The following is an 18,470-nucleotide window of genomic DNA, read 5'->3' on the forward strand; positions in this document are numbered from 1 at the left end:
TTATGGATAGAAGAAATTCTAATCCATTTAGGTGTATTTAAAGCAAGTCTGATGGCTTTATTTTGAAAGAGTTGAATCTTTTGTATGAGACTTGGAGCGGCGTTCCCCCAAATGGGGCATCCGTACGTGAAACCTGGTCTTATTGTTGTTTTATAAAGAAGAAATTTATTATCGGTTGATAAACGACTTTTCTTTCCCATCATTGGATAAAGTGATGCTAGACATTTATTTGCTGCTGTTATTTTTCCAGTTATATGTTTCTTCCAGGTGAGCTTGGAGTCAAGCGTTACACCTAGGTATTTAACTGACTTGGGTTTTTTTTTTTTCATTTTCTAGATTCTTATATTCCATGAAGTGGTGAATCATTTAAATTTACTGAATTTAAAGTTAATGTTCTTTATACAAATAGAACGGCGTCATATGCGCCTCACAATTTTTACCTCATATGGGTTTATTCAAATATTACCTGGCTTTTAAAGACTTAGAGGCCTTGTATTTTCTCGGTAGGGAAAAAATTTGTTACCTAAAAACCCTACTAAAATTGCATGTATCATCATCCAGCATCAGCACCAGCGGCGACCTACAGCGGCCATATACTACATACGTGTCTGTTTGTGTTGTGTTGGGAATGGGAAGGAAATTTTGGCTGCGCCCTTTTGTTGGAGTCCTTCCGCATTTGCCATTGGGAGTAAGGAAAATCGCAGAAAACCTTACCCAGGAAGGAGCGGCCGAACGTCAACTTGAAACGTTTGCGGCCTTCAGTAACATCGGTATATGATGTCCTGCATTTTTGAGATGTGTGTGTGTGTGTCTGTTTTTATGTTAATATATACTTATGGGAAGATAGAAAATAAACATACATATACATACAAATTATAAAATATTATATAAATATATAAATAGATATATAAACGTTATATATTTAGGAAGGGAGTCGGGAGTTCAGGAAATACCTACTGCTCGCTATTCGTCCGCGTCTAATTCTGGTATGTGCCATATGTGGTCATGGTCCATGAGGATGTGTTTCGGTAGTCTATGTGTGTATCTGAATGTCAAGTCGCTCGGAGCATTGTATTGTCCTATGTCTCGTATAAGTTGATTTTTACTAAGTGTGAGTGATTTGTAAAAGCGTTCAGTCAGTCTGTGTGTGAATTCGTATAGAGTTGGAATTTGTTCTCGTTCGTGTAATCTCTTCAAGTTTGTTCTGAGTCTCGTGTTGTATGTGATTTTAATGCAGAGATTTTGAAGTGTCTGTAGATTCTTGTGGTCTGAGTGTGAGATGCTGCTCCATACGGGAATCGCATAAGAGAGTACTGGACGAATGAGCGAGTAGTAGACGAGGAGTTTGGTTTTGGGAAGTAGCGGACTCCGTCTATTGAAAATTGGCTTCATCATGCCGATCGCTTGTCGCGTGCGCGTGTGTATCTTCGCTTGGTGAGATTTCCAGTTGAGGCGGGAGTCCATGGTCAGGCCCAGATATGTCACTTCATCTTTCCATTCTATGCTGTGTCCTCCCATTTCGATGTTAAAGTCAGGTGTTCTGTTTACACGTTTTCTCGTGAACATGATGGCTTCAGTTTTCGCCTCGTTCAGTTTCAGGCGCCATTTTTTGTAGTATTCTACGAGCGCATCGAGCGCCCTCTGTAGGTAAATAGCGGCCATATTCGCTTTCAGCGAGGAAACGTATAGTTTGACGTCATCAGCGTAGATAGACAGATTGCATCTCTCGTCTCGGGGGATGTCGAAGGTAAACAGAATGAAGAGAAATGGTCCAAGTAAACTTCCTTGCGGCACGCCTTTTGGAATCTCACGCATTGAAGATAGCACGTTCCTTATGAACACTCTGAACGATCTATTCTTTAGGTATTCCTGTATCAGTCTCGTTAGGTATATGGGCGTGTTAGTGCGGTGCAGTTTATGCACGAGCCCGTCTATCCATACTGTGTCGAATGCCTTCTCTAGGTCGATGAGCGCAGCGGCGGTGAAGCGATGTTCGTTAAATTTTCTTGCGATAAATTCCGCTACTCTGGTGAGTTGATGGGTCGTGGAGTGCCTCTTTCTGAAGCCGAACTGCTCGTCTGGCAACGTTTTGTTGTCGTCGTGGTGTGGTACAAGCCTGTTGAGTATAATTTGTTCAAATACCTTGCTCAGCGTAGATAATAGGCTAATCGGCCGGTAACTTGTCGGCTGCGTTCTATCTTTATTCGGCTTTGCGAAAGGCAGCACGGTCGCCGATTTCCAAATCTGGGGGAAATGCCCGGTCATGAGGCAGGCGTTGAACAATTTTGTTGTGTAGATGATGGCTTTTTGAGGGAGATGTTTGAGTAAAATGTTATGAATTTGATCGCTTCCCGGCGCCTTGTTTGTTCTCAATCGCCTGATTGTGACAGCAATCTCGCTTGGCGTAGCAAAGTGAATATCTTCAGCGTTTGTTTGCTCTGCTTCCCTCAAGTCTCGTAGAGAGTCTTCTACGATCCGGTCTGTAGCCGGGTCGGAAAGGCCGTCTGTAGCGGCGTAGGCTCTCTCGAACCCGTCGGCGAGTGTTTCAGCTTTTTCCTGTAGCGAAAGCGCCGTCCCGGGGCCGTTCAGTTTCTGTAGCGGGGGGATTGTGAAGTCTTTATGTCGCAGCGCGCTTGCCATTTTCCATAGGGAATTATCCTTCGGCGTGAGTGATGCGACTTTTTTGTCCCAAAGTTCGCGCTTGAGTTCTGCGATTTCGGTCTTGATTTCCCTCTGCAGGCAGTTATACGCTGTCTTGAAATATTCGTCGCGTGTGCGGTGAAACATGCGTCGCAGGCGATTTTTCTCCTTGATGAGCGATAGAACGTACTCGGGAAGCTTGATCGTGTATGGGTGTATTTCTTTGAGAGGAATGTGTGTATCTTGTGCTGTTTGAAGAATCTCTGTGAGAGTGCTTGTAGCTGCATCGATTTCTTGTGGCGTGCGCAGAGTTCCCGAAGTGAGATGAATTCGTTCGTTGACTTCTTTTTTGAATCCTTCCCAGTTCGCATCCTTGTAATTGCGCTGTTTTCTGGGGGTCCTTGAAGTTGTGCCGCCTATAGTAAAGCTCACGGGCAGGTGGTCCGAAGACAGCTCGTCTAGTGTGCGCAGTGGAGATATTGTCTTGACATTTTTCTCGAGTACTATGTCCAGTGTACTCGGATATCTAGATCGTTGCGAGTAGTACGTAGGTCTGTCGGGCGCCATTATCGAATAGGTATTTGTCTGCATGTGTGTAAAGAGCGTATTTCCGTTCGCATTTCCTCTGTAGTTATTCCAATAGTTGTGTTTGGCGTTCAAGTCGCCTCCCATCACAACAATCGGTCCCAGATTGAGCAATTTATTGAGATCTTCTCTCACTAGGTTATGTTGGGTGCAGTATACGGAGATGATGGTGTGCGCTCTACCCTCTATGGTGACTTCGATAATCGTGGCTTCGGCGTACTTCAACTTCGGAGTGGGGATTCTTGTGGACGTCATAGATTGCCGAACGAATATTGCGGTTCCTCCGCCTGATCTTCCTTGTCGGTCGTCACGATAAATCTCGAAACCTTGCACTCTCAGCGGTACGCTTGGATTCAAGTGAGATTCTGATAGGAGAATAATGTCGGTGTGTAATTCGTTTGCCAGAGCGAGCAGTTCGTCTGTCTTGTTGCTCACGCTAAATGCGTTCCATACTAGGACTTTCACCGTCTCGGTATTAGGCATCGAGGGTGTCTAGGAGCTCAATCAGGATGACGAGCTTGTCTGCTCTTGTTGCGCAGCGGGCGAGCTGTGATCGCATCCTCAGGAGGCCTTGGAGTAGGGCCATCAAGTCCAGGTTATCTTCAGAAGAGGTGGACGCGCGCACGGGCTCCTGCTGTGGGCGGGGTTGTGGGGGCGGCGCGGTCTCGCGCTGCTCTTGGGCGGGGGCGGTGCCTCCGGCTACGTTGGCCCATGTGCGTCCATCCGTCCTCGGCTGAGGAGGTGGCCTGCTCGGGTTCTGTTCTGCCGGCGGTCGTTGGGCCCTTCTGGCAGGTCGCTGCTGTATTGAGGCGACGTATGCTACCCGCTTGGGGCAGCCTCTGTAGTTGGCGGGATGCGGGCCTGAGCAGTTGCAGCATGCGGCGGGCTCATCTCTCGTCTTCTTGGGGCATTCTGCCGAAGCATGCTCCAGTAAGCATTTTACGCACCTTGCTGTGTGCGAGCAGTTTCGGGACCCATGCCCGAAGTCTTGGCACCTGTAGCACTGGGTGCCGTGCTGTAAATGGTTGCTCCTGTGCTTCTGGAGGCGAATGCGGCAGTGGCACAGGTATTTGACGGCCGCGCGCAGCTGTCCCATGTTAACTTCCTTGTTGAAGTGTGCTAAGTATAAGGGATACTCGATTGAGGCTGTCATCTTGACCACCTTCACAGCTGGGAATCCCTGCGACTCCAGATCCGCCGCGATGTCTTCCACTTCGACGAGCGGCAGGCCCTTGATGACGGCCTTTTTCATCTTTTCTGCTTCGGCCGTGAATGTATGGAAGCCGCGAGCCTCCGCCCGCAGTCCATTGGTGAGAGCGCGATGGTCCTCCATCGTGCGCACGAAGATGTTGGCCGTGCCGCCCCTGTTATACCTGAAAGTAAAATGCTTACCAGCCCCCAGATGTCCTTGCACCGCAGCTGTGATCTGCGCGTGTGTCATGTTCCCCAGGGTCATCACGACCGGGGGAACGCGGTCTCTCCTGCCGGTACCTGCGGGAGAGAAATTGTTATTAGTATTGGCACGCTTTATACGCGGCGCGCCGGCGCCTTCGCTTACCTCGGGCAACTCATCAAATCGGTTGCCACACTGGAGCGGTTGTGGTCCCCGTGGGGACATGGGCCTCTTCACGGGGTTGGACGGCCTCGTCCAGCCTCCATCCTGGGGGGCAGCCGTCTCCATCGGCTGCTGCGGTCTCGGGGGCGCCACGTATGCCGACGCTGGGCCTATCGGGGGGCGCGTGGGGGCAGGACTGGGTCCTGCTGCCCAAGAGGGGCCTGCTGCGGGCTCCGTCATCTCGGTGGCGTCGGGCGTCGTGGAAGCCGTGGTGGTGGATGGTCTCCGGGTCCTTGGGTCCTCGGGGCGGGGCTGTGGTGCGGGGACCGTATAGCGCACGGTCCCGGTCTTCTTACGCAGCGCGATTTGATGAGCGCCGGGCGGTACCACGACCGGGGAGTCCTCGTGGTCTTCAGGTAGCATCCTCGTCGGGAACATCTTGACATGCGGAAGTCTGTGTCTCCTCTTAAAAAGAGAGCACGTCTCGGGTGCTTGCGGGCGGTTTGTAGGGGCCAGCGTGGATTTTTATGTTGAGTAATACTTTGCGTGAAGAAGTGTTGCCTTGAGAAAGGCAGTTGGGGGGCGCGAGCGCCTGCTCAGTGGGCCGGCGGGATTCCTCCGGCCGGCAAAAGTAGCGGGGCCTGGCTGAGTACACAAGCCAGACAAAAACGATTCTGTGGTTGTGTCACAAACCACCAATCTATCTATCTATCTATCAATCTCTATAAAACTGACTTGGGGTGTGTGCTTATGTATGTATATATGTAGATGCGATACCGTGTTGCCAGCTCCAATCCTCTAAGAGCTGGTTTACAATATAATTTAGTTCGGTTTTTTTCGTTTAAATTTTGTGTAGCCGTCGATTATCGGATACCAAGAACTTATCTTAGCCCCGTAATATTATTTCACCACAATCTTCCATTACAAATCGACAGGGAAAACGTAGGCTAAATAAGGAGGAAGCGCAATACGGCATGATAACCCAAAAAATAATCACCATAACACAGTTCGAGAGTTTTAGCTGTTTCAGCTTAGGTAACGCATTGTGGGTTAAGATACTGGAGAGATCTTAAAAATACATATATCAACTATGAACAAATAAAACTTTGCTATTAAACTGGATTAAAATATGCTTATCTTGCTTATTATGCGATATGACCAAATATACTTACTTACATACCGTAAACTGGCTTAACATTATACAAAGGAATTTTTTTATTTTATTTTTTTTATTATAAAACATTTTTTTACTATTTATTGTTCTAGAGTTATCCCGTTAATCTACAATTAGGTAGTTTTTCAACAGAATGTACATGTTTAATTAATATGTACGTAATATTATTACTAATTATAAATGAACATAATCTCTATTGTAGTAAAATAAAGTGCGCTTAGTTCTTTTAAATTACGGAACGAATTTTGATAGGGTTTTTATTATCATTTAGAGAATTTCTTCCGGAAGGTTTATTTATATAGGGTTTTCCAATAAGAGGTGTTATTTTGATAATCAAAGAAAAATGCCATTTTTTAATATCGAATGTTTATTTCATTATAAAGAGGAAGGTATGCCGTTAATATTGAAAAATAACATCAGTCAAATGACCACCACGACCACGCCTACAGGACCATATCCTTTTCATGAAATTTTCCATAACCAAATCGCAAAGTGACTGCCTTATGTCCTCGATAGCCTCACGAATTCCATCTTTGAGGTCTTGAATCGACGCTGGGCTGTTGGCGTAGACCTTCTCTTTCACGTGGCTCCAAAGGAAGAAGTCGCAAGGTGTTAAATCACAAGATCTCGGTGACCAATTGTGATCACCTCTTCAAAAGATAACACGGTCCGGAAACTTTTCCCGTAAAAGATCAATGGTTTCGTTGCTTGTGTGGCACGTAGCGCCGTCTTGTTGAAAGTAAACGCTGTCCAGATCAATACCATCCAATTCCGGCCATAAAAAATCATTTTATGGCCGGAATTAAATACACATAACACCTCTTATTGGAAAACCCTATACTAAAATAAAGTGCGCTTAGTTCTTCTAAATTACGGAACGAATTTTTATAGGGTTTTCACTATCATTTAGAGAATTTCTTCCGGAAGGTTTATATATATATACAAATGTCACCTCAAGTGACAAATTTTACCCTGGGTGACAAATGTCACCCTCATCGGTCAGTATCACCCCAAAATGATCATTGTCACCCCAGTTTAAGTTTCGTTAATAAATTCGCCGCAGATTACCAAATGCATTGTTTGTTCCGTTTACTAAGAAGTATAAACAATGTTTACACCCTGATAATTTTTTTATCAGAATTCAGACCGATTATTTATTATACTAGTAGAACTGCATGCAGTGTTCTTCTGAAATTATTAAGGAAAATAGTAAATTTATAACAATAAAATCATATGATTGTTAAAATTACGGTTGTGGCAGCTGTCGATGTCGCCCGAATACTTCCGACCGCGAACGAAGACAATCAACTGTCTAAATACCTCAATCCATAGAAGTGCACAGTTTAATTCTTATGCAGAGTTAACTTCTAGATTTGAATATAAAGCGTAGTGTTTTCTCGTTCTAACCCAGTTTATATCATATTTCTGTAGAACTGCATCTAGTGTTTCTTCTGAAATTATCAAGGAAAACAGATATTTATAACAATAAAATCATATGATTGTTAAAATTAATTAAAGTGCCGAGTTTGTAAATTTATGTGTTGTAAAAGTGAATATAAAAAATAGTGGAAAATTAAAACTTTATTGACTTCGAGTTCAGCATGTCGCACAGATGTAAGTTTTTTCAAATGTTTTATACCTCCAAGAATCCCGAATACTCCCGGTAAATATTTACCTTACCGCAGCGCTTTTAACAGACACAGATTATTAAAATTGCACTTAATTACTACGAGAAAAAAACTATTTCTGTTGGGAGAGTTGGTTAAATGTGCAATCAAATTCAATATTGTTATTTAATTTTAAAGCTTAAAATTTCCTCTATAAAACCTCCCCTTTGCCGCCATTTTGGATTTTTTTGAATGATTTTGACGTTTGTGAAAGTTTTGTTTCAATCTAAATACGCATAAATAATTTAACTAACCCAAACAATGAACCTACTAACCTATTTTGTGCATGTACGAGTACATTTGTTTCTTGTAGTAATTGTTGAAACGAAGTGTATTTTCCATAGTCTTTGCCTAAAATTGCAGCGGTTAGGGAAATAGTGACAATTTGGAAGGCGGGTGTGGGTACCGCCACCCCGGAATCATTTATTGGATAACTAACAATTCTGTCATAGGTCATCCCAAGTGGTTCGCTACGTTTGGTGGCTTAGCAGGAGTGCCCGGGTTCATGGGGTGAGGTTTGTCGGGGGCTTGTCAACAACTGCGTGGCGGGCCAGATCGGGAGAGGCTGGTTGAGGGAGATCTTTTGACCTCTCCAACAGTAAGACCTGTTGGAACATCGCCTTGCACCGCCGTGGGAGTGATGAATTCATACATCTGTTACTCCTGGACTGACCCCCAGATCTACCCACCCCTTATACCTTATTCTTTTCCAGAACTTCTCCTTTCTTAAAAAAGACCTTGCTTTAAGGGGTTATATACAATCAGGAAGCCCAAAAAAGGGAGTTTTTAAAAAAAAATTCTGAGAAGACTTTTTAATTTATTAAAGTAAAAATTCGTACACATATTATGGTAACTTTAAACAGTATTTTAAAAAATATATTTGTAAAAATAATAATTTTGAAAGCTGCTATAGCTGATCTCCAGAAGCTCCTCTAAAAAAAGGGCATCTTGCGGTGACCATCTCTGAACTGGATCAACTAAAATGAAAGAACCAAACGGATTTCTATACAATAATAAATATTCTTCTAATTGATAGAAGGACAGAGCTAAATAATTTTTTTTGACAAAATGACGGTTTCTCAAAAAAAATCGACTTATTACTAAAATTTTGGCCTAATTTGTTTATAAAAATATATATATATATATTTATCGGTGAGACAGGACTTCGATCAATAACTCTAAAATATAGTTAAGAAGCTTGTGTTAAAATTTGAGACTGATCGGTTGAGCCGTTTCCGAGTAATCTTGGTCACCGACTTTAAAAACACAGTTTTGAGAAAAACGCGTTTAAAGTTTGAAAAGCACTTTTTTTTTTTTTTTTTTAAAGAAAGACAAACATTCCCGGGTTACGAATAACCCAACAATGTTTGAAAATCTCCTACTACCACCACAGAAAGCCGAAAATGTTGCTTGTGTTGTGATGGAGGACTTAGCCAGCCGAGGAATCGAACACGCGACGCTCGGGTGAGACCCAAGCGCTATGCCCACTCAACCACTGACCGGTCAAATAATTAAATAATAATAATAATAATCTTCTGTACGTGTTATAATAAATATCAACTTTACATAGATTAATTTTTTTTTTCAAATTACATCGAGTCGTCTATTCCAGGGCCATATAATACACCCTCCGCCCCTTCGGCAGCTTCTAATAACTCGAGTTGGTGTTGTCTGCGGACCATTCTTCCCTCTCGTGTGCTCTCATGTGCTTTGCGGTCGGAGACGGCCACGCGCTGTTTATCCTCTCTTTCGGCGTATGAATGCGCTTTGGGCCCAAGTAAAACCCCTATTGCATTCATCTCTATATAATAATGATGTTGTACCTTCATTAAATATGCCAGCAGCATGCATGCAGCCGTTTCTACAGTTTTGAAACCGGCCTGAACTATTTTTGGAGAGATTTTCCATATCAGTTGATTGTGGCTCTCGTTGTTGTTTTGGGTGAAACCACCAACACATCTTTCTAATCATTTTTCACTGCTGGGTCAATCCGCACCAAATCATCCAGAAAATTTTGGATTTGTCACCCACCATCTCAGATTTTGATGAAACTTTAAATTTTTTAATCCTTCCATATAGATAAGAAAATATACCAAATTTTACCTTCCTACCTCAACTCGTTTTTTTTTTATGGGCAGTTGAAGTTTGGGCAAAATAAGCGTTTTTACATATTCCGAGCACTCCGGAAGAGCTTGTACCTTCAATGAAAAAAAATTGTATCTTTGTCATTTATAGTGCAAATGCAATGAATATTTTCAATATTATCAAGAAAACTATGCTGATTGCAGAAAAAAAAAATAAACCCTTTACATTTATCTACTTGACTTTAAAAAATTACCAAAAGTAATTTTTTAAGTAATTTTTGGGACGGAAAAGGTACTTTACAAAAAAGCAATATCTCGGGAAGGTACAGTGTTAATGAAGTAATTTTTTTTTTATTCATATCTACAAATAGCATAGAATCACATACAAAAATAAAATTCATGGCATTTTACTTGCTTCAATAAATAAAATCCATTTTAAACTTTTTTCAAACTTTTTGTAATTTTTTTTTTTATTCTTATCTACAATAAACATAGTACAACCTAAAAAAATAAAACTCCTGGTATTTTGTGTGCTTCACAGTGTAGAAACATTTTTAAAATGAGAAATCTTAATCATACAGAATTGTTCCAAGTTTTTTAAAATCTAGATACTGTATTTGCAAATAAAAAAAGTCAAACTTATTCGGTCCTTTACAACATGCTGGTAAGCTTGCAATGTAAGCTTAAGGCACCAACAAAATAATGTACCTTGTTCCTTACCCTGAATGCATACACCATAGCAATATTTTATAACAAGATCAACTTTTTAACTCTTTTCAATACAAAGTTAACTCTTTAAAAAACAAATACAATAAAAATAAAACAGGCAATGTAGGATTAGGTTAAATGAAAGTACATTACAATAATATTGTTTACAAATAAATGTTCAAGTTCATTTTTTACTTTTATTCTTGATCTGACCCATAAGATGGTTGAACTTTTGATCAGCATGATGAACGTCTTTTTCAAGAAAGTAGTAAGCTCTTCCTGAACCTTTTGTTGTGGGAGGGTCAACGATATTAAAAATATTTTGTAGTGGAACAAAACAAATATCTTCTTTTTGATGTGGCCAGTAAAAGGATGGAGCTGGGCCAAAAGGATGCATAAACTTGATTGATACATCACACTCGTCTTCATCTTTGGAAACCACAAGTCCAAAAAACCAATGGTTGTCATATACGCAAGCTACATAAGAGTTTGTACAAATTTGTACCATACTTAGTTGCTCAGAGCGATTTCGTTCCCCACTGAAGTTAAAAATCAAAGCATAATCTGAATCTGAACTTATCCTTTTTGTGCCAACTTCATTTTCAGACAGAGGAACAAAGCAGTGGAAACCTCGAGTGCCTGGTATTGTTTTAGCTTGTGAAAAACGCTGCTGTAATTGTTGAAAATTCCAAGGATACTGTTCTTAAAGTTTTTGTAATTTTCCTTTTGTGGCTTTGGAACGGGTCAAAACAAGCTTTTTGAAATGTTTCATATTTATTTAAGTTAAATATTCTGTGGTGCTCACAAATGTTGAAAACCAAGTCTGTAGATACAAAACTTCTATGTTGAATAAGCTTTTTTTCAAATTCACTTAACAAATCCACACTCGTTAATTTCTCTGACTTAGTATAACTTTTTTTGTGACATTCAGTACCATTATGTTGTCCCACACTACATTTAACTAAACTTGTTTCGATTAGAGACATTTTAACAACGTACACCATAACATGAAACAACTACTGTATTTATATAGATGATCACTGCTTTGAAGCTGACTCAGAACTAAGCATGTCAGAGGAAACAAAGCATGTAGTATCCTGCAAACTTAGTGATGAGGCAGATAGTAATTTTCATGTTCTGTCTTGTTCTTGTTGCAGATACATCATTTCCATGTAGTGACTTGTCTCTAGGACTGTTTCTTTGATATTAGTCCATTCATTCAACCTATATTACTAGCTATATACCTAAACTATAACTTGCCCAATTACAAACTAAAAATAGATATAAAAAAAATCACAAAAAGTTTGAAAAAAGTTTAAAATGGATTTTATTTATTTTTGTATCTAGATTTAAAAAAACCTAGAACAATTCTGTATGATAAAGATTTCTTATTTTAAAAACGTTTCTACACTGTGAAGCACACAAAATACCAGGAGTTTTATTTTTTTAGGTTGTACTATGTTTATTGTAGATAAGAATAAAAAAAAATTACAAAAAGTTTGAAAAAAGTTTAAAATGGATTTTATTTATTGAAGCAAGTAAAATGCCATGAATTTTATTTTTGAATGTGATTCTATGCTATTTGTAAATATGAATAAAAAAAAAATTACTTCATTAACACTGTACCTTCCCGAGATATTGCTTTTTTGTAAAGTACCTTTTCCGTCCCAAAAATTACTTAAAAAATTACTTTTGGTAATTTTTTAAAGTCAAGTAGATAAATGTAAAGGGTTTATTTTTTTTTTCTGCAATCAGCATAGTTTTCTTGATAATATTGAAAATTTTCATTGCATTTGCACTATAAATGACAAAGATACAAATTTTTTTCATTGAAGGTACATGCTCTTCCGGAGTGCTCGGAATATGTAAAAACGCTTATTTTGCCCAAACTTCAACTGCCCATAAAAAAAAAAACGAGTTGAGGTAGGAAGGTAAAATTTGGTATATTTTCTTATCTATATGGAAGGATTAAAAATTTAAAGTTTCATCAAAATCTGAGATGGTGGGTGACATGGCCTGGATGATTTGGTGCGGATTGACCCTGCTGAGATCTGTATAAATGGGAAGTATAGCCTCAGCAAAATGTTGTGGTAATGACGGATGATCATGCTTGAAAGTGGGTAATTCATTGGCAGTTACTGCCCGTTGCCAACTGCACCATGACTATGGTCCGGTCGGGCACTTCTCGTGTTGAGGTTTTTGTCCGTTGAGCAATAATGGTAATATGTGGCCCAGATAGCATTATACATTTTTTCGACGGAATCACAACAATTTCTCCTAATTGTTAAGCCATAATAAACTGCCAACTTGTCGATAATTTTACCACAAAGTTTGCCTTTTCCACCAAAAGTTTTTTTTTTTGTATTTTTTTTCATTTTTATTATGAACTTTTTACACATTTTTATTCACACAATCTCGGTGTCTCGTGCCCATTATCTTCTGTACGTGTCTAAAGGCGGGAACACATTATTAAAACCCGACGCGACCCGATGAAACGCGATGCGTGTTGAGTCGAATCAAATGTATTGTTTTCTTATGACCAGAAACACACTATGAACATCCGACATGGCGTCGCGTCGGATGTTCATAGTGTGTTTCTGGTCATAAGAAAACAATATCTACATTTGATTCGACTCAACACGCATCGCGTTTCATCGGGTCGCGTCGGGTTTTAATAATGTGTTTCGACCTTAATACATTATTTCTTCATAACTTCTTGATCGCCGTAATGTGCAACTTTTAAAACCCGCGAATACGTTCTGGAGTCACCGTCTCCGCTCTGACACGTCTTTACAAATATGCGTGTAACTTCGAAAATAATAGCCGGATTGACTTGAAATTTTCTGTGTGTGTACTTAAATAAATGTTCATCACGAAAATGAAATAATATTTTTTTTTTCGTTTTTTTGAAAATTCCAACTGTATATAACCACTTAAGAAAGACCATCCACACAGCATCCCCAAAGATGATCTATGCCCTGAGGAGAATTATTTTCCTCAGGGCCTCCTAAGTGTATGTATAACCAAAAAAATACTATACTCCCGGTAGTCAGGAAAGAGAAGAATTAGATGAAGGTTGGGAACTACTTGGCTATTCAGATGTAATCACCAAAGACAGCTAAATTCATTTCAAGTAATGTTTTTTTTTTAAAATTGAGTGATACATCGAAAGGTTTTCTTTGTTATTGTTTGAACTTTGCTGGGATTTGAACCTCTCAGCAAGGTATCTTACCGCTGTGCCACGAAGGCTGCATTTAACCACTAAGGAGTGTTCATAAGATTTAAACACTACATACAGATGTTAGAATCAATTAAAACAGAATGTTAATCAAATTGGATCACGTGTCGTGGAGTCGTTCATTCAGCGAACTGCAAACTAGGTCATGGTCGCCGAAATGTCCCTTCTCGCTCTAGCACACGGTTAGTCCGTGCAAGATGAGTGAAAGAGAAAGCATCACGTGCTGCAATAAATTGATCTAGTCCGAATGTTATATTATGCGGTTTTATGGTTCATGTATTAGGTACTACTACTTGCGGTCGAATATTCTCGTGTTTCGTGTGAGTTTCACTTAGGTTGGGTTACTAAATACACTCAAATGAAATGTATTCAACTTTCAGTAATCTCCCCGTATAACCAAAACTTCGTAGATCACAAGGCCAGGAAACTCGCACAAATCGGCCTCCTAACTTGTATGAGATTCTAATAATTCAAATCAGCTTCCTAACTTGTAATTGATTCTACGAATTCAAATCAGCTTCGTAACTTTATGCGACTAATATGACACTTACGATATTTTTGCAAATAAATCGTGATTTTTATGGGACGCACAATAAATTAGAATTGAATAATATTGTGTGTATTATACACTTGTATACACTTTAGACAGCGATCTCCTTGCGAAACGTCACTGAGAAACAGTCCTTTGTCTTGCTTACGCCTACTTATTGTTTTTAGCGAAAAATGGAACATCAGTTGTTTTCCTTTTTTCAAATCTCAAAGTTTTTAAATTAGGGTTAGTAGGGTGTTACAAACCCCAACAATGTTTTTGCACATATTTCTGTGATGGTTTGAATGTTACGGTTTTTTTTTAAATAGGAATTTGTAAACATTAAAAAACCAGTTTCCTACTTGTGCTATGAGTTTCTGGACACCGTGTATAACCGATAAAGTTGAAAATTTTCCCTTTTAAGTAGAAATAAGTGATGGGGTTTCTTTACCCCTCAGGCCTCTGGCATACTGACCGTTATATTTCTTAAATACGCTGTAAGAAGGTCGGAGATTTTGTGCTTATTTCTGCTTTGCAATAAAATCCAAATAAATTTAATATTTCTCAACGTATCCGAAAACTTAAAACTGTTTTAAAAAGTTGGTGAAATAAGCTTATAAATTCTATGGTTAGAAATAAAATATAATTTTAAACATAAAAAAGTTTAATGAATGGTTCATCTTACGTTTTTTTTTCAAACTAAAATAACTTATAACAAATAAAATCCCACGTATTTAGTTAGACAAATGTATTATAAACATTATTTTCGTTTCATATTAAACACTTTATATGTCGTTTCACATAAAAATAATTCACAAAGTTTCATAAATTTTTTCAAATTGAGGCATTGAGTTATAAATATATAGAGTCTACATTCCTTGCAATATCAGGGTAAAAAATAGTTCTCGTGCGGGAAGTACTTAGGGGGGTGTGGCAGCTGTCGATGTCGCCCGAATACTTCCGACCGCGAACGAACACAATAAACTATCTATATATTTCAATGCATAGAGGTGCACAGTTTGATTCTTATCCAGAGTTAACTTCTAGATTTGAATATAAAGCGTAGTGTTTTCTCTTTCTAACCCAGTGTAAATGATATATTTCTCACTATGACATTATGGAAGATACAGCAATTTCTAGGAGACCGTAAAGCGAACAAATTGATTCTATGGATAATAGCTGTTTGTTCGCAAAACTGAACAAATTAGCCTGAAGCATTTATCTGATTTATGCCGGGTTATGTTAATCAAAAAGTTTTACAGTGCGTTCATTTTATCATATTAAAGATATATTCTTCTTTTTTTATGTTGAATAATTTTCTCTGTTACAATATCACCATCTCAAGCATGAGGATCAATTTCTCAACTGGGATGGTAGTCAGTCGCGGCTAGCTCTAAGAAGCGTTGGAGCAACGCACTCCCAAAATTTCGGTCAATCTAAAAATAATAATTATCATATATAACACCGCAAATAACTAAAGTAACTAATAAAAATCAAAGCAAATAACAGTAATAAGGGTAATAACTATATTGTTATTCTAACGGCCGTTGTTCCCAACTCTTAGATCGATCAATCTGAGGCTCTGATCAGCCAAGCCATTTATTCAGTGACGCTCGATTCGCCTGTTTCCAAACATCTTTATCATTGATAATCTTAAGTTGTCCCGCCCACTTTCATGGACAATAAAACGACATCAAAGTAAAAACTTTCAATGTTAAATTAATATTGATGAGTTAATATTTTACTTATTATTAATACAGATAATTTGTTTAAGTACCGTAATACAAAAACCGACATTTTATATTTTTTTAACAAATGCATGTGATTCCATTAAAAATAAAGCATTAGCTTGACTTTTACTAATGCTGCGAAAATACATTTATACTAATTTGACGATTGATGTTTCTCCTCTGTGTGTTAACATGAAACTAAGAACCTTGGACAATATAGAAACCAAAAAGTAGCAAGAATTTCATGCAGAATGGAAAAATGAATATTATGGAGTTTACAACATCATCCGGCATTCGAAACGACATTTTTGACAATCGAAAACGGTTAAAGAAATCATTGTCATTCAATGTATGGCTGTCGCTGCCTGTGTAACTCGATATTATCGTCCATTATGTTTGCCCATTCCACAATATCTATTATTTATATCTTCATATTCACTGTCCATATTAATTTGACACTAAAAATAATAATAAAATTGGTAATACGCAATACGAAAAAGAATGCGTGAACCAAATAACGTACAACATTTGGCTGTCATTTTTCACTCTGTTGACACTTTTTATAACTAACCCTTTTACTGAGCCAGAGGTTAGCTGATAGGAGAGTTGCATTGGGAAGTGCGTAATTGTGCATTTGAGGAATGCTGAGCCAAAATTTTGGTTCAAAAGTTGATCAGTAGGATTGGAAACAACGGCCGTAAGAATACTATTAGAATTGAGTTTAATTCAACCGGCTCGAATTTTCGTTCTTTGCATTACGTGTCATAAGTCACGTGGTGCGAGCGAATTCCGTATCGCTCATCTAGAAACTTCACCCGGGAACACCAATTATCTATACGTTCAGAGCGTGGATGCTGATCATAGTATTGAAATTTCTCCGAAACGTGAACGGCGCTCGCTATTGCCTTTTAAACTCTTCGGCGAGATGGCGCCACTTTAGTTTCCAGCTCGCATACCAAACACTCCATCAGGTCGGTATAAGCTTCAACATCGCTATTTGCTGGTGCCCTTCACCGCTGAAGGTTTACCTGACCTGATGTAGGGATAGACTGGCAATATTTTTAGCGCACCGCCCACTTTTGTGAGTTCAAGCCATCACGTATTGGATGGTAGTATACCCTTGAACCATTCACAAGTGCACAAGAAAATTTTATTTGATTATTTTGTGTTATTTCACAAATAATATATTTTTTAGTATAGTATATTACCATGTTGCTTAAAATTGCTTTGGCCGTATTTGGTGTCCACATCTAAATAGCCAAGTATCTGAATAGCCACCTTCCTCATCACCATCTCCTTCCCCTCACTATCTTCAGTGTCACAACAGATCCCAATTGGGGATGCCACAGTCTCATTGGCTCCAGATAGTTGGGAGCAGTTGGGATTCTTTAATGGTTTCACATAAAAAAAAATATATATATAATAATATTAATAATAATAATAATAATAATACTTGGATGACTTGTATAGCGCCGTTTTTGTGCAAAAACACCTCAAGGGCGCTGTAATATACAGCATATTAAGCACTTAATTGATTATTCCGGAAATCTACCTATTGTCCATTTTTACAGTCATGTTAACCCTATGATTAAAGTTCCTTAATTAATTAATAGTTAGATACATTTTTTACTCACCAATACTTTCCAATTCCAGGGTCCAGTTCCTCGGAGGACGAGGTGCCCCCACGCGAGAAGCAGCAGAAGTCCTCCAAGGGCTTTGCGGACTTCTGCGTGCGAAATATCGCGCAGCATGCCTTCGGGCGGCGCGAGATAGAGATCGCCGAGCAGGAGATGCCGGGCATCGTGGCGCTGCGTACCAGGGCCAGCGAGGATAAGCCGCTCAAAAATGCTAAGGTGAGTCTTTCCAGTTAATTTCTAGTGTTAGATAAATATCTAACTTCCATCACGCTTTTCAAGTTTCACCGCAGGGTAAGCAGAGAGGATGGACCGTCAAACAACTCTGTCTTGGCACACATTCCTTACTTTATTCACATTCATACATTGCAACATTCATAATTTTCTACTTCTGTTATTCTGACTCTTGACACGGGCCCACTCAAGTATTGCTGTGTCTTCCTCAGGCGTCTCCATCTTCTTATCCCTTCAGAATGGAATCGTTGCTTGAAATGGCTTTAACCGTGTTTAATGACCACATTTGAATAGCCAGGTACTTCCCAACATTCCTTCTATCCTATCAGCTTCAAGATCTACCCCAATTGCAGATATCACAGTTCCACTGGCTCGAGAATGTTGTGCAGTATTCTCATTTAAAAAAAAACACCCTTTCTGGTAAATGGATTATTTTGAATTGTCTCACCAGGTGTCTAGGTGTGTGGAAATATTATCTAGGCACTTATCAATATGTAATACGGTACCGTTAAACACTTTTATTTTTACCGTTAACATTAACCAAAAAAATAATAATGTTTTACTCTTAGGCAACATTTTAAACTTTCTTCCACAGGGATTCACAATTATCCGATAATCATTTTGTGTATTCACGTCGTAAACAACTTGTAGCACACAGTTTGTACACGTCGCTAAGAGACCGGCATCACCAA

General features: G+C 39.2%; 1 protein-coding gene and 1 pseudogene across 4 annotated transcripts in view; one reads left to right on the top strand and one right to left on the bottom strand.

The window, feature by feature from the left end:
- Positions 1–18,470, top strand: part of LOC149410710 (adenosylhomocysteinase-like 1) — a 136,073-nt gene that overhangs the window by 83,062 nt on the left and 34,541 nt on the right. For 2 of the 4 annotated variants that reach the window (XM_089648148.1, XM_089648149.1), the window contains exons 2-3: positions 7,473–7,568; positions 17,564–17,763. In XM_089648148.1, the coding sequence (XP_089504274.1) occupies positions 7,556–7,568; positions 17,564–17,763 (213 nt within the window). In that variant the 5' untranslated portion in view covers positions 7,473–7,555. The remainder of the gene's footprint in view (positions 1–7,472; positions 7,569–17,563; positions 17,764–18,470) is intronic. The other 2 variants (XM_089648146.1, XM_089648147.1) reach the window with 1 other exon arrangement.
- LOC149410711 (uncharacterized) lies at positions 9,211–17,203 on the bottom strand (annotated as a pseudogene).

Source organism: Hesperophylax consimilis, chromosome 27 (genome assembly GCF_061612785.1).
Source record: "Hesperophylax consimilis isolate HC1 chromosome 27, BYU_Hcon_1.0, whole genome shotgun sequence".
NCBI lineage: Eukaryota > Metazoa > Arthropoda > Insecta > Trichoptera > Limnephilidae > Hesperophylax > Hesperophylax consimilis.